The sequence below is a fragment of the Siniperca chuatsi genome, linkage group LG24 (genome assembly GCF_020085105.1).
Source record: "Siniperca chuatsi isolate FFG_IHB_CAS linkage group LG24, ASM2008510v1, whole genome shotgun sequence".
In the NCBI taxonomy this organism is placed as follows: Eukaryota; Metazoa; Chordata; class Actinopteri; order Centrarchiformes; family Sinipercidae; genus Siniperca; species Siniperca chuatsi.
The window spans coordinates 8,318,571-8,331,058 of record NC_058065.1 but is presented as its reverse complement, the minus strand read 5'-3'; the positions used below and the strand labels follow the sequence as shown (position 1 = coordinate 8,331,058).

Here is a 12,488-nt window from a genome sequence, read left to right as displayed (position 1 = left end):
TGTAATTACAAGCTGAGGGAAAATCGAAGCTGCTTTTATTTGTTTTGGCTGCCATCTTTTGGCCATATGTTGTACTTGCAATATAAAAAAATGTTGAAGCAATTTTTCCACCCTTTAGTTCCTTTAGTAATGTGTTTACATTTTCTCTTAACAACTCACTGTGACAACTGTAGGATTCATCCTCTTTATTTGTCTGTTTTCTCTGTGATTGTGTTTGTGTGTGAGTAGCAGGCCCTGTTGTTGGAGCAGCAGCGGATTCATCAGCTGAGAAACTATCAGGCCTCCATGGAGGCTGCCGGCTTGTCAATCTCCTTCCCCGGACACCGCCCCCTGTCCAGGGCCCAATCGTCTCCGGCCTCAGCGTCCTCCTTCCCAATCAGCGTCCCAGCCCCTGATCCTCCCGTCAAACCTCGCTTCACCACAGGTCAGCATCACCATCCTCTTTCATTGAAGTGTTCCTCTTATCTACTCAGCTGTAGCTCCTAGTTTTTGAGTCTGTTTTCTGCCGTGTTTCATGTATCACTTTCAAATCTTAAACCGCTGTCACACTGCCACTAGTATTTATTTCCACAATTGTAGCCTCACTTTGGTCTGCCTCAAGCATTCAGTTGAGAAGCTTTTGGCTTTGAATTTCACTTCCTTCCTAATGCACTGGGGAGTGAAAAGAGAAACTTCCATCCAAAAAGCAGGTGAATTGGCCAGAAAATGGTGTAATGGTTCCGGCCTCCATCTGGTAGCAGTAATAATCGAGCTAGTGGAGCTTATCTTGCCAAAACCTTTTCTCTCCCACTTTTTCTTCCTCTCAGACATCTGACTCTTTAAACGAAGATGAAAATGACAAAGGGAGCTGAGAAGAAATAAAGAAAGAATGAAGCGGCAATAGACTTTTGGATTTGTATTGAAGTGTTGTCACCATCAAGATGCTGTTGCACTTTTTGTGTTCCTGCACCATAGCTGAAGATATTTTTATCTTTAACAGTTTGGCCTACTTTACTCCCACTCAGTTCCAAACTGCATAGAAAATTTAGGAAAAAGAAGTTGCATCAGAAAGAGAATATTTAAAAACTGGTACCTCCTTCTTTGCTGGAATATATCAATATTTAGGCAACAATAATTACATGAACTTTTTAACAATACTTATATATCTCATAATCTCACAAGAGAAACCTAAAAACAGTTGGCAGTGATGTTAATCATTACAAGAAATAAATAAACAAAATAAATTTAAAACAATCTTAACAATTATTTTCATTATCAATTAATCTGCAATAAATGGATTAAACGTTTGGTCTATAAAATGTCAGATAACAGTTTAAAAAAAATGTCTATCATGGTTTCCTAAAGCACAGTGTGTCATCTTCAGATTGCATGTTTCGTCTAAGCAGTTTGGAGAGATCCCAAAACTGAAAGACAATAAATTAACATGAACCTAAAACAGAGAACATTGGTATATTCTCACATTTGAGAAGCTGGAACAAGGCAATATTTGGCATTTTTGCAAGAGAAAATGATGAATAATCGATCATAAAAATAGTTACAGATAAATTTTCTTAATTAATCATTCAATTGTTAATGAGTGTATGTTTCTGTGTGTTTTCTCAGGCCTGGTGTACGACTCTCTAATGCAGAAGCACCAGTGTATGTGTGGAAACACCAACAGTCATCCGGAGCACGCAGGCCGGATTCAGAGCATTTGGTCTCGGCTGCAGGAGACCGGACTCAGAGCGCAGTGTGAGGTATGTTACAAGTGGAAAAAGACTCCACCGTGAACATCACACAAAGTTGTAAACTGCATATGAGAGTTGTATCCCTCTGTCTCTGTGTGTGTGTGTGTGTGTGTGTGTGTGTAGTGTATCCGTGGGAGGAAGGCCACTCTGGAAGAGCTGCAGACAGTTCACTCTGAAGCCCACGTCCTGCTGTACGGAACCAACCCACTCCGACAGAAACTTGATTGTAAGCTCACACTCACACACACACACACACACACACACACCATTAGAATTACTCAACTACTAATATCCAGTCCCTAATTTAATGCTTATTTCCTGATCACCAGGTTCAATCACCCCCATGTTCGTACGGCTACCGTGTGGAGGGGTGGGGGTAAGTACACATTCACAGAGTGAATTAAAACACCAGGATACAATATCGTGTCTGAAATGATGCAGTCTTTCTAATAATACTGCAATAATATTTAAAAATGATCAAACTTACAGAAGTCATTGTCATTGCATGGAAAGACGACAAGTTTCTTTATACCTGTCAAACATAGAGACAGTTCAAAGTGCTTTACATAAGGCAAATAAATGCATTACAGCGCTTTAAACACAATGAAAAGGCAAATAGAATAAAATATATACAGTAGAATGAAATATAGTAACCTTGAAAAAAAAATCACAAAAAATGAAGAGACTGTTGCAGTGCAGTAATAAGTGCCCTAAATTTAATGTAGGAAATAAAAGTTAATAAGAAAAAAATTGCTAGAAATGTATTAGCATTAGGAGGACAGAAGAGTAACAAAGTGTGTTGACAGGATTTGGTTAATCAAAAGAGAGTTTTTATGCCAAGCAAGAGTAAACCTGCAGCTTTTTTAGATACAACCCTAGAACAACTCTAACCTAATCTGTGACTTTTCAGCCTCTTTACTTCCTTCCCTTTCTTTCCAAATTGTGGATTTAGCTCTGAGACTTGATTTGTGTTTCTAGGTGGACAGTGACACCATTTGGAACGAGGTCCACTCCTCCAGTGCGGCTCGTCTCGCTGTCGGCTCTGTAGTGGAGCTCGTTTTCAAAGTAGCTACTGGAGAGCTGAAGGTAACTATGATCACACTCGTCTGGATGCTCTCAATCCTTCTTTCACACATCAAGAAGGAGACGCTTCTTTATCATCTTTATGGGTTTTCCCACAGGCTTTGAAAATATATGCTTGAAAGTTTGTTGCTCTGAGGAAAATAACCTAAATAACCTGTTGAAGGTTTTTGAAAAAGAAAACACAGAGAAGTAGATTTGTTTAAAAGTAGGACATTTCAAATGATTTCTGCAGGATTTATTGTCTTGAAATATTAGGCTTCAGATTTAAGACTGCAACTAATTTTCGTTATCAATTAATCTGTTGAGTACTGTATCAGTTTATTTGAATTAATTGAATAATCATTTGGTCTAGAAAAATGTCAAAAAATAAGTTGAAAATTCCCATCACAAGGCATTTTTGTTGAAAAGTGACTTAAACGATCGATATCAACATTTTTATTGATACATTTTTTCACTTCTGTCTTTCCCCAAAAATGCTTTTTTACTAAACAAGACCTTAAAAGTCACTGAAATGTTTCATTAAACTGAGTGTCGTAACCCTAATCTGTTGTTACGCTGTCTTGTCCTGCTGCTCGGGATAACCACATATAGTTGTTAACACTACAGTTCACTTTGTTTTGTTTTGTCAGATTTAATGCTACAGTGGTGCTGTACCTGTAACAGTTGTGCTTTTAGTGCTAAAAGAGCTTTATCTTGGATTGCTTCCCATTTAGAACATTACAGCCACCTCTCTTTGTGTTTAGAGTGTATATTTGGCTAAATTACTGTGTTTTTAGAAGTGGTTCACCACTACTTAGTGAACACAGAGAAGCACTGAGTGGTGATCAGTGTCGCTGTGGCTAACAGACTCCTGTCGCTCCTGTCTCTCCAGAATGGTTTCGCTGTGGTCCGCCCTCCTGGACACCACGCAGAGGAAAGCACTCCCATGTAAGGCCACAGCAGTCACCACACTCGGTTGGAGACACTTAATCTATGCATATACAAATACCAGCGTTGGAACAGGCTCGTCTGGAATAGAAATTACATACACCATTGAGTTTATTTGCACATAAAGTACTGAGTGCCTTTATTCTGCCAGCTTTATTTATTTTTCATATCCTCCTCACAACATTTTTAAAATGCACAATAAAAACTTGAAAATAGAGCAGGAAAGTGCTTTGGCACAGCTGAATTTCATAACAAGCAGGACGACTCAGCCCTCCCTCTCTTTGCTGCTGTTTCAGGGGTTTCTGCTACTTCAACTCTGTGGCCATCGCAGCCAAACTGCTGCAGCAGAGACTCAACGTCAACAAGATCCTCATCGTGGACTGGGTCAGTCTCTTGAGTAACCACAAGAGGACAAGTTCAATTTTATTTGATTTTATTTATTTGATAAAAGGCACACAGCGAAGTTTGTGGTGCTATCATGTGTGTACTCTCTAACCGCAGGACGTTCACCATGGCAACGGCACCCAGCAAGCATTCTATGATGACCCCAACGTCCTTTACCTGTCTATTCATCGCTATGACGACGGAAACTTCTTCCCTGGAAGTGGAGCACCTGACGAGGTGAGCGTGAGACCGTAACCTTAACAACTGTCACCAGACCTGAACAAAACGTTCCCAGTGCATTGTGGGAAACATTTTGCACAGGATTCACTTTTCATAGATGATTGAATTCTTCTCCTAAGTAAACAATTCAAAAATAAATAACAATGAAACTATGATAGTTTGCCATTTGTTTTACTGTTCTCTTACTCAAGCCCTTTTTAGTAATCTAGTAATGTTAATGGTAGTTTAAGATTTAGTTTAGATGATAGTAACTAATCATAATTTTCATTAGATTAACCTATTGTTTTTTTAATCAATTGATTAATTATTCTATAAAATGTCAGAAAATAGTGTGATAGAAAAATCACAATCACAAGTTCCCAGAGTCCAAAGTGGCGTCTTTAAACTACTTGTTTTGTCCAACCAACAGTCCAAAATCCAACAATATTCAATTTACAATGATATAAAAAACAGAAAAGCAGCTGATCCTCACATCTGACAAGCAGAAGCAATTTTTTGTTGTTAAATGCATTAAATGATAATCCTATAAACCTAATTTAAAATATGTGCTATTGGATTACTCCTGTATCATTTCTAGCAGATTCCACAAGTATTTGAAATGTAATGGGCCTTTGGAAATTGTGCACATCAATCCAGACATGGCCAAAATTCACAAATACTCAGCAATATTCCCAAATAAAGTTATTATGGAGTGGTATTGAAAAATAAAGGCAAAGTAAACAGCTAACAGCCAGTAGACTTGATGTTTTTGTTTGCCCTGTACGTATGAATGTGAGTCACACATGTGCTTATCTCTGCAGGTGGGCAGTGGGCCCGGAGTCGGGTTCAACGTCAATGTTGCCTTCACCGGAGGCCTCGATCCACCCATGGGAGATGTGGAGTACCTGGCTGCCTTCAGGTACCAGACACAATATCACCATATCACTCAAAGACAAACCAGCTTCACTGCAGATGATAAGTAGAGCCTGAGAGTTAAGCTAGTTTGTCTTTATAGCTTGGCCATGTCCCGGTTATACTTCCAATACTTTTATACTCAACATAGCATTTTAATACCAACATTGTGTGTGTTAAAGGTTTATTAAATTGGACAAAAAGGCAAGAAAATTCTAGAGGAAATGTTTAGCAGCAGCGCCTACTGTATATACAGTAACTACACATTTTATGTGTGGAGACACTTATTACCTGTGCAAAGGAGGTAATTTTTGCCGTCCTGTGAAAATTATTACCTCCAAAACATCATAAAAACAGGTGTGTTTCCAGCTTTTTGACAAAGCATTTTTCAGATAATCCAATGAGTGGATGTTTTATTTATCTTAAATCTTCAGTTTATGTAAAATATTAAAAAATCACCAAATTTGGAGATGGTTTTAATTGGACAGCAATGTTATGTTTTCGCGACTGTTAGTTTGATCTCAATTTCCAGTAGATGATTTTTTATTATTAGTCGGCTGCAAAACTAATGATTATTTAAATTTTTTCTCAATTAACTGATTAATTGTTTGGTCTATAAAATGTCATATATCGTACAGATGTCTTGTTTTGTGCGATCCAACATTTCTAAACTCAAATATATTTAATGTATTAGCTCATGAAACAAATAAAAGCAGCAAATGTTATGTTAATGTTTGGTATTTATGCTTGAAAGATAATGGATTAACAGAATAAAACAGTTGCTGAATAATGAATTGTTTGAGGTGCATTAAGAAGGAAATGTTTGCAGGGTGATAAAATGAATAGTTTGTGCTGTTTGAGTATCTTCTACGTTCACATTGAAATATTGGCCGTTATTCTGTATAATCTTTATACTCCACCCTCCCACTCTCAGGTCAGTGGTGATGCCCATAGCCAGTGAGTTTGCTCCGGACATCGTGCTGGTCTCTTCTGGCTTCGACGCTGTGGAGGGACACCCTCCACCACTGGGTGGCTACACTTTGACATCCAAATGTGAGTACAAGATTATCTGAAGTATGTTTCTTATCTCACGCAGGCATGTGCACATTAGTTGGCTATTGATGAAGTAGAAAATTGTGTTTCTGGGGATAACAAACTGCTAAAATGTAAATTTTCATTTATTCATTTACATTCATTCACCCCCTTTCTGTAACCTTTCCTCAGGTTTTGGCTATCTGACCAGGCAGCTGATGACCCTCGCTGGAGGCCGGGTGGTCCTGGCTCTAGAGGGGGGTCACGACCTCACCGCCATCTGCGATGCCTCTGAGGCCTGTGTGGCCGCCCTGCTAGGCCAGGAGGTAAGGAGGTCACTCTGACAACACACACGATCTGAATCCCAATTAATGGCCCTCATGTTATATCAAAGAGTTGGTGTTGAAGAAAAATGGATGAGGCAAAGCGCGGCATGCTTAGTATTTAGTTTAGTATTGAATCAGGTTCAAAAACCCTCTATTTTTGCTTCTGCTGCTCCATTATTTTAGACATTTTATTAACTAGAGATTTCATCCATTGTAATCCTGTTTTAATCTGCTGTGTTGGCATGTAATGGAAAAACTAACAAACAAACAGAAAAAGCTAAATAATATATTATTTTGAGGACAAAGCTGCACTAATCCCATGCAAATGTATCATTACCTGAGCTGTTATTTCATCTCCTACTTCTTCCACATGGGTGACTTTAATAAAACCTCTTATAAAACATGAAAGCAGTAGCTGAATGAGCTTGAGGAAGGTTTTAAATGCCACAATGTTTTGCCTTGATACATAAGAAAGTGACAAACACTGTACTGTGAAATCTTGACTGTTAATTCCTGGGACACCCTCGATTGAATCAATGTCTGTGTGTTGTGGTGATATGTTTCATGAAACAAAAGCCAGGCGTGGATTCATTAGGCATTAATAGGGTTTTACGTCACCATGTCACTCATCTGAGGTCCAAGAAACAAATAAAGTTGGAATATGGACTGGGAGTGGAATGAACTGATGGTACATGGCGCATTATTTCCAGGTCTATCCTTGTGGAAAGTATTTGAAATGCAGCCTGTTACATACTCGTGTTCACATTTTCTGTGTGTGTTTTTGTCCCGTGCAGCTGGACGCACTGCCGAAGGCCGTCCTCGAGCAGAGGCCCAACCCCAACGCTGTTCGCTCTCTGGAGAAAGTTTTAGAGACTCACAGTGAGTTCATTCTCAGTTACACAAACTCACAACACTAATACACACAGACGGGCACACAAGGGATTATATCAGTCTTCTAAAAAAAACACCTATATTTCTCTGTGTCATTGTTAAACTGTCGGGTAATTCTTGTCTAATGAATCAAATTCAGATACGCTTTAATGGCATTAATGTTACATTATTGGCAAAGCTAAATGACATATTATTGAATAGTTACGTTTTACTCAAGAAAACAAAACAGATAATCACAACATAACAAAGTGAAAATCTACTATATGTCTGTCTCTCTTTCTGTTTTCATGTAAAAATAGTAACTGGTCACTTTTGTCAGTTGGCGTCTTAGGGTTTGCTTACATGTTTTTGTGTACATTTTTTTAACCTACACAACTGGGGCAAACCTCCTTTTATCTGAGGACTTAACATTCAAACGTGCATATCCCTCGCTTCACTCTGCTGTCTCTTATTTCTTATTTCTCTCCTCCTTTCAGGTAAGTACTGGCGCTCGGTGCACCGCTACTCACCGCAGCTGGGACTTTCCCTGCTGGAGGCCAAGCGAGGAGACTCGGAGGAGGCTGAGGCCGTCAGTGCCATGGCCTCTCTCTCTGTGGCCAACACCAACGCCATGGATCAAAGGTAAAGGATCCAAAATCACTGCTAAACTCACTGCTTACAGGAGAATGATCTTTCTCAGGTTTTTAAAGAATTTGCTAAAAATCTATACATTAGTATCTATACATGTTTTACCTTTCAAATAGAGTCGCCTACTTTTACCTCCTTTCTGTATACTGTAGGTGTGGTTAACATCAAGTCTATGGTTATCATCCATTAGAGATAGTATATATTGAGGAAGTGGGATAACTGAATTGTCACATTGCAACAAATATGGTCCATCAAAAATGTATCTAACCCCAGTGTTCTGGATTTATCATTTGACAAGGTGAAAATAAAATGTTTTAAATATAAAATATTATATATTATTTTTATTACTTTTATTTATATATTGGTTTATTTAACAAGGACAGTGCACATTACTGTACAAACATTACTGTAAATGCGGCAGAGTTAGCCAAGAAGCTTTTTCCCTGGACCGATGTTACAAAAAAAGAGTACAAGTATTAGATTAAAATTACAAAAGTTATTGAAATAATTTCTAAGCATGCAGAGCAGTAATAAAAAGAGGAGAGAATATTGATGTTAGTAAAATAAAACGTCAAATCCCAAATAAATTCCGAAAATGTGTGAAAGGTCAAGACAAACAGTGCCAGGGTGAGTCCCAAGTCCATGAAGGTCAGGAGGTTATCTGCATGTAAAGCATAGCTGCAGTGCAGGATGTCATTTTGCAGATGGTTTGGAGGAACTATGAGGGGCAGCCTGGGGTTTAAAATCTGTATGTATTTATAATATATGTGTCTTTTTGTACAGCAGGCCAGAGGAGGAACCCATGGAAGAGGAGGAACCACTGTAACAGAGGGAAACACGAGGGTGTCACACTGTTGCGATTGACCTCTCTGGAGAGGCCTCTTTGAGCTGCGAAGAGTCTCGACCGATCCCTTCATTTAGTCCCCCTAACCCCACTCACCACGTCAGTCACCTTGATTGGCGGCCCCTCGGCCAAAACGAGGGAGAGGGGGTGGGCTCAGCCTCAAGAGTAGGGAGCCAATCAGGAGACAGAGGACTGAATTGGGGGAAAAAATTTAAACATAACAGCGTTGCTTGGCAGCGCTCGCTCAGAGACACTAATTTTTTTCTGTCAGTCTTCGCAACCCCACGTTAGCCCACAGCGACTAACCAAGTGACCAAGGCAGCAGGCGAGTGTAATTTGAGTTGGGGCGAGATCAGGTCTCGTCATAGAAAGGTGTGATAACACTGCAGAAACATACGGTGCTTTACACAGCTGCCTTCTGACCACATACAGTATGGACACTAGGGACAGCAGACGTTCCCAGCTGTCAAACACAGCTCGGGAGTTTCTTTTCTCTTTTCTCAACTATTTTTCCCTGCAAAACAAGGGCATCGCGGCAACTGAGATAATATTTTACAAGATGCGTTCACTGTGGACTTTGCTCGGCCGAAGTTTGAGTAGGCTTTTACAAAGATTTGATGACGAGACTGTCGCCTCGCCGGACCAGCCTGTCGTTGAAGGTTGACGAGTGAGAGGAGTGCCTTGGTGAGGGTCCGCTGGACTTCAGGATTGTTCAGGAAAAGATTGCCTTAAGTCAAAAGATTTTTTTCTCGCTGAGGAGTCGGTGCGAGGGATGGAGACGGAGAGTTTCCGGTCCTCTTGGGGACGAGAATGACAAAAATAAAGCAAACAATCTTTCAGCATGTTTACTTGGAACTTGACGAAGACAACATTTATGTCTGTCACAGCCTCTCTTGAAGAGTTACTTTACTTTTGGATGGATCTATTTTTCTGTAAAAAAGAAAACGCTTTGTAAAGGTAGTTGCCAGCTTCAGTAGAAAAACGGTGCAAACATGGAGACCTTCAAACAAGGAAATTAGATTGAAAACTCTCAAAAAGGTTTAGCCTTTGATGTAGCTTCCCTTTAACTGAAGTCATTGCTTTGTAAACACATAAAGCATGCATTTGAGCAGAGAGATCAGACGTTTTTGCAAGATTTTTGAATGTTATCCAAAAGAGAAAGCCAAGCAAGAAAAGCCAAAGCATGAGTTTGCATATACAGTAGTACTTTCACTCCACATAGCTGGCAAGTCGACAAACATTTCTCATATTGGCCCTTTCAGATAAGGCTCACAATACTCAGTTCATTGTTTACTGATTTAATCCTTCACAGATCGAGTGAGCATTTCTGTACGTGTGCCGATCGGCCTCCCATGCTTTGCCGGTTGGCAGCTACCTTGGTTGCTAGTGTGAGCTAAACATTAGTCATGTATATTGAATTGAATATATTTTGAGAGGCAGTAATCGAGTATTGCCTGTTTGTATCTACATGTATGATTTCCACATCAAGTTGTCGATTTTTCAATATCAAAAATGTGTTTGGTAAGCGTGTCCACTTTTTATTTTTTATTGTATAAGATTATTTTTCTAACTTTTTTCATCCATAGATTTTGTTCTGTGTTTTTTATCCGTTTTCTGGATAGTTATAGGGCTGCCATTCACATACTTAGTACTATTGTCACTTCTTGTTCAAAACTTTCTTTCTTTCTTGTATTTATCAAAAATAACGAGCAACACTTTCTTTCTTTCTTTCTTTCTACGGCTCTCTCGGCCGTTCTGCATTTTCATCAATTGTGTATTTATAACGTACTGTTTATAGGAGATTTGTATATGGAAAATTTATAAATGTACTCTAACTAATGACAGCTATGATAATTGTGAGCGAAAAACAGTATGGCGTATGATATTACTCCATGAACTTTTAAAAAAGCAGCATATTTAACTCGTCATCGACTGCACTGTTTTCAAGTTGCCCTCAAGTGAAATGCGGTCATTACGCGGCACTGCAATTGACTTTTCAACACCTTCCGAGTAAAACATTTGATCACTTTGTTGCCTAATTGATACATTTCCCTCTTGTGCATGGGTGATATGCACTTACCTTTCGACTGTGACAACACATCCAAAAAGAGGTTTAGGGGCCGTTTTATGTAGCTAGCTGAGTTTAACTGGGCAGGAAAAGATAAGGAGGGGACACAGATGTCAAGAAAGTGGAAAGTTAACTAGTTTTGGATGGAAAACATCAGCCGATCATTTTAAAATCTCTTTCTGAGCATGTGTTGCACTATCGTGTTTGACTGTCCATAACATCAGTGTGTCCTTCTTCCCTTTTCCTGCTTGAATTCAACTGATCTGACACCATCAGATTATATTCAAATGAACCCCCATCTGTCAGCTGCTTTGTTAAACACCTGATTAAAGACGACTATCACGTTTATTTTAAGTTGACATAATTTTATAAACTTGTAAAATTTGAGATTAAGTTGATATTTTTTCATGTCTAACAAAACATTCCACTTGTTAATCATTTAATTTGGCTTTTTTTTAAATATTAATTTGAGTTTTTTTTGTAGAAACCTTTAATACTACTCTTTATTTTTCGCCGTCTGCTCGCGCCAACTTTAACTCTTTGCATGGTTTGTGAGTCAGCATGCCTGCTTGTCTATGTAACAAAAATGTATTTGCACAACAGAAGAAGAACACTGGAGGACTTAAAAAAGAAAAACCTCCCACAGCAACTCCCAAGAGCACCAGGCAGGACAGTTTTCTTCCTCTCTGGTGTACAAACAATTCAAAAGACTTTGTCCAAATGACTCCACTGAGACACATTTGATATTGTTCTTATTGAATATCGTTTCCAATAAGTGATTTTAACATGATTCAGCACTAACAACATGTATGGACTGTGCTAAAGAGAAACACGCTCTGCCAAACCTCTGCTACATTCACACCTTAAAGACTCTCCCAAAGAATGTTCCTCTTTCAAAGATTTTTGAACGGGCACTATAACGGTAGAGAAATGACGGATATCGGTTGAGAAAAGGTTTGGTAAAAGGGCATCGTTGTTTTGATTGTCACACCCACCTCAGCCAGTTCTATATATATAACCACTGTGGCTCAAGAGCAATTCTCGGTTTACATGTAAATGGATAAAAAAGTTATTTTTTGTTTGTTGTTTGTCTCTATTGATGAAAAATGTTATCTTTCTTTGGGACCTACGCTTTGGACATTTCATCTCTGACATCATCTATAAAATATATTTCTGAAAAATACAAGAATCTGTGGTTGTGTTGTTTCTTTTTGCAGTTTTTTTTTGTTGTTGCATGAAATCCCAACATATATAAGATGTCCAAGTGTTTAAAAAAAAAGGTCAGGATTGGGGGACTTTTGGTGCCATTTCAGGATTTTTTCACATCAATAACAAGCCGTCTGGACAAAATCAATTCACCAGAGACTCACTATTAACAGAGCAGAACTTATCGCTTGTGAAGACATTTAAACTGTTATCTCTTCTTAATCCCTGACTGGATGGTAGAA

General features: G+C 38.9%; 1 protein-coding gene across 8 annotated transcripts in view; it reads left to right on the top strand.

Moving 5' to 3' along the window:
* LOC122872100 (histone deacetylase 4-like) overlaps positions 1–12,223 on the top strand; it is a 63,626-nt gene extending 51,403 nt beyond the window's left edge. For 7 of the 8 annotated variants that reach the window (XM_044187829.1, XM_044187827.1, XM_044187826.1 and 4 more), the window contains 14 exons: positions 229–424; positions 1,603–1,736; positions 1,851–1,953; positions 2,057–2,103; positions 2,706–2,813; positions 3,682–3,737; positions 4,034–4,121; positions 4,239–4,358; positions 5,162–5,259; positions 6,187–6,305; positions 6,477–6,610; positions 7,405–7,489; positions 7,978–8,122; positions 8,912–12,223. In XM_044187829.1, coding sequence (XP_044043764.1) covers positions 229–424; positions 1,603–1,736; positions 1,851–1,953; positions 2,057–2,103; positions 2,706–2,813; positions 3,682–3,737; positions 4,034–4,121; positions 4,239–4,358; positions 5,162–5,259; positions 6,187–6,305; positions 6,477–6,610; positions 7,405–7,489; positions 7,978–8,122; positions 8,912–8,954 — 1,476 coding nt within the window. In that variant the 3' untranslated portion in view covers positions 8,955–12,223. The remainder of the gene's footprint in view (positions 1–228; positions 425–1,602; positions 1,737–1,850; positions 1,954–2,056; positions 2,104–2,705; positions 2,814–3,681; positions 3,738–4,033; positions 4,122–4,238; positions 4,359–5,161; positions 5,260–6,186; positions 6,306–6,476; positions 6,611–7,404; positions 7,490–7,977; positions 8,123–8,911) is intronic. The other variant, XM_044187825.1, reaches the window with a different exon arrangement.
* Positions 12,224–12,488: the final 265 nt, after the last annotated feature.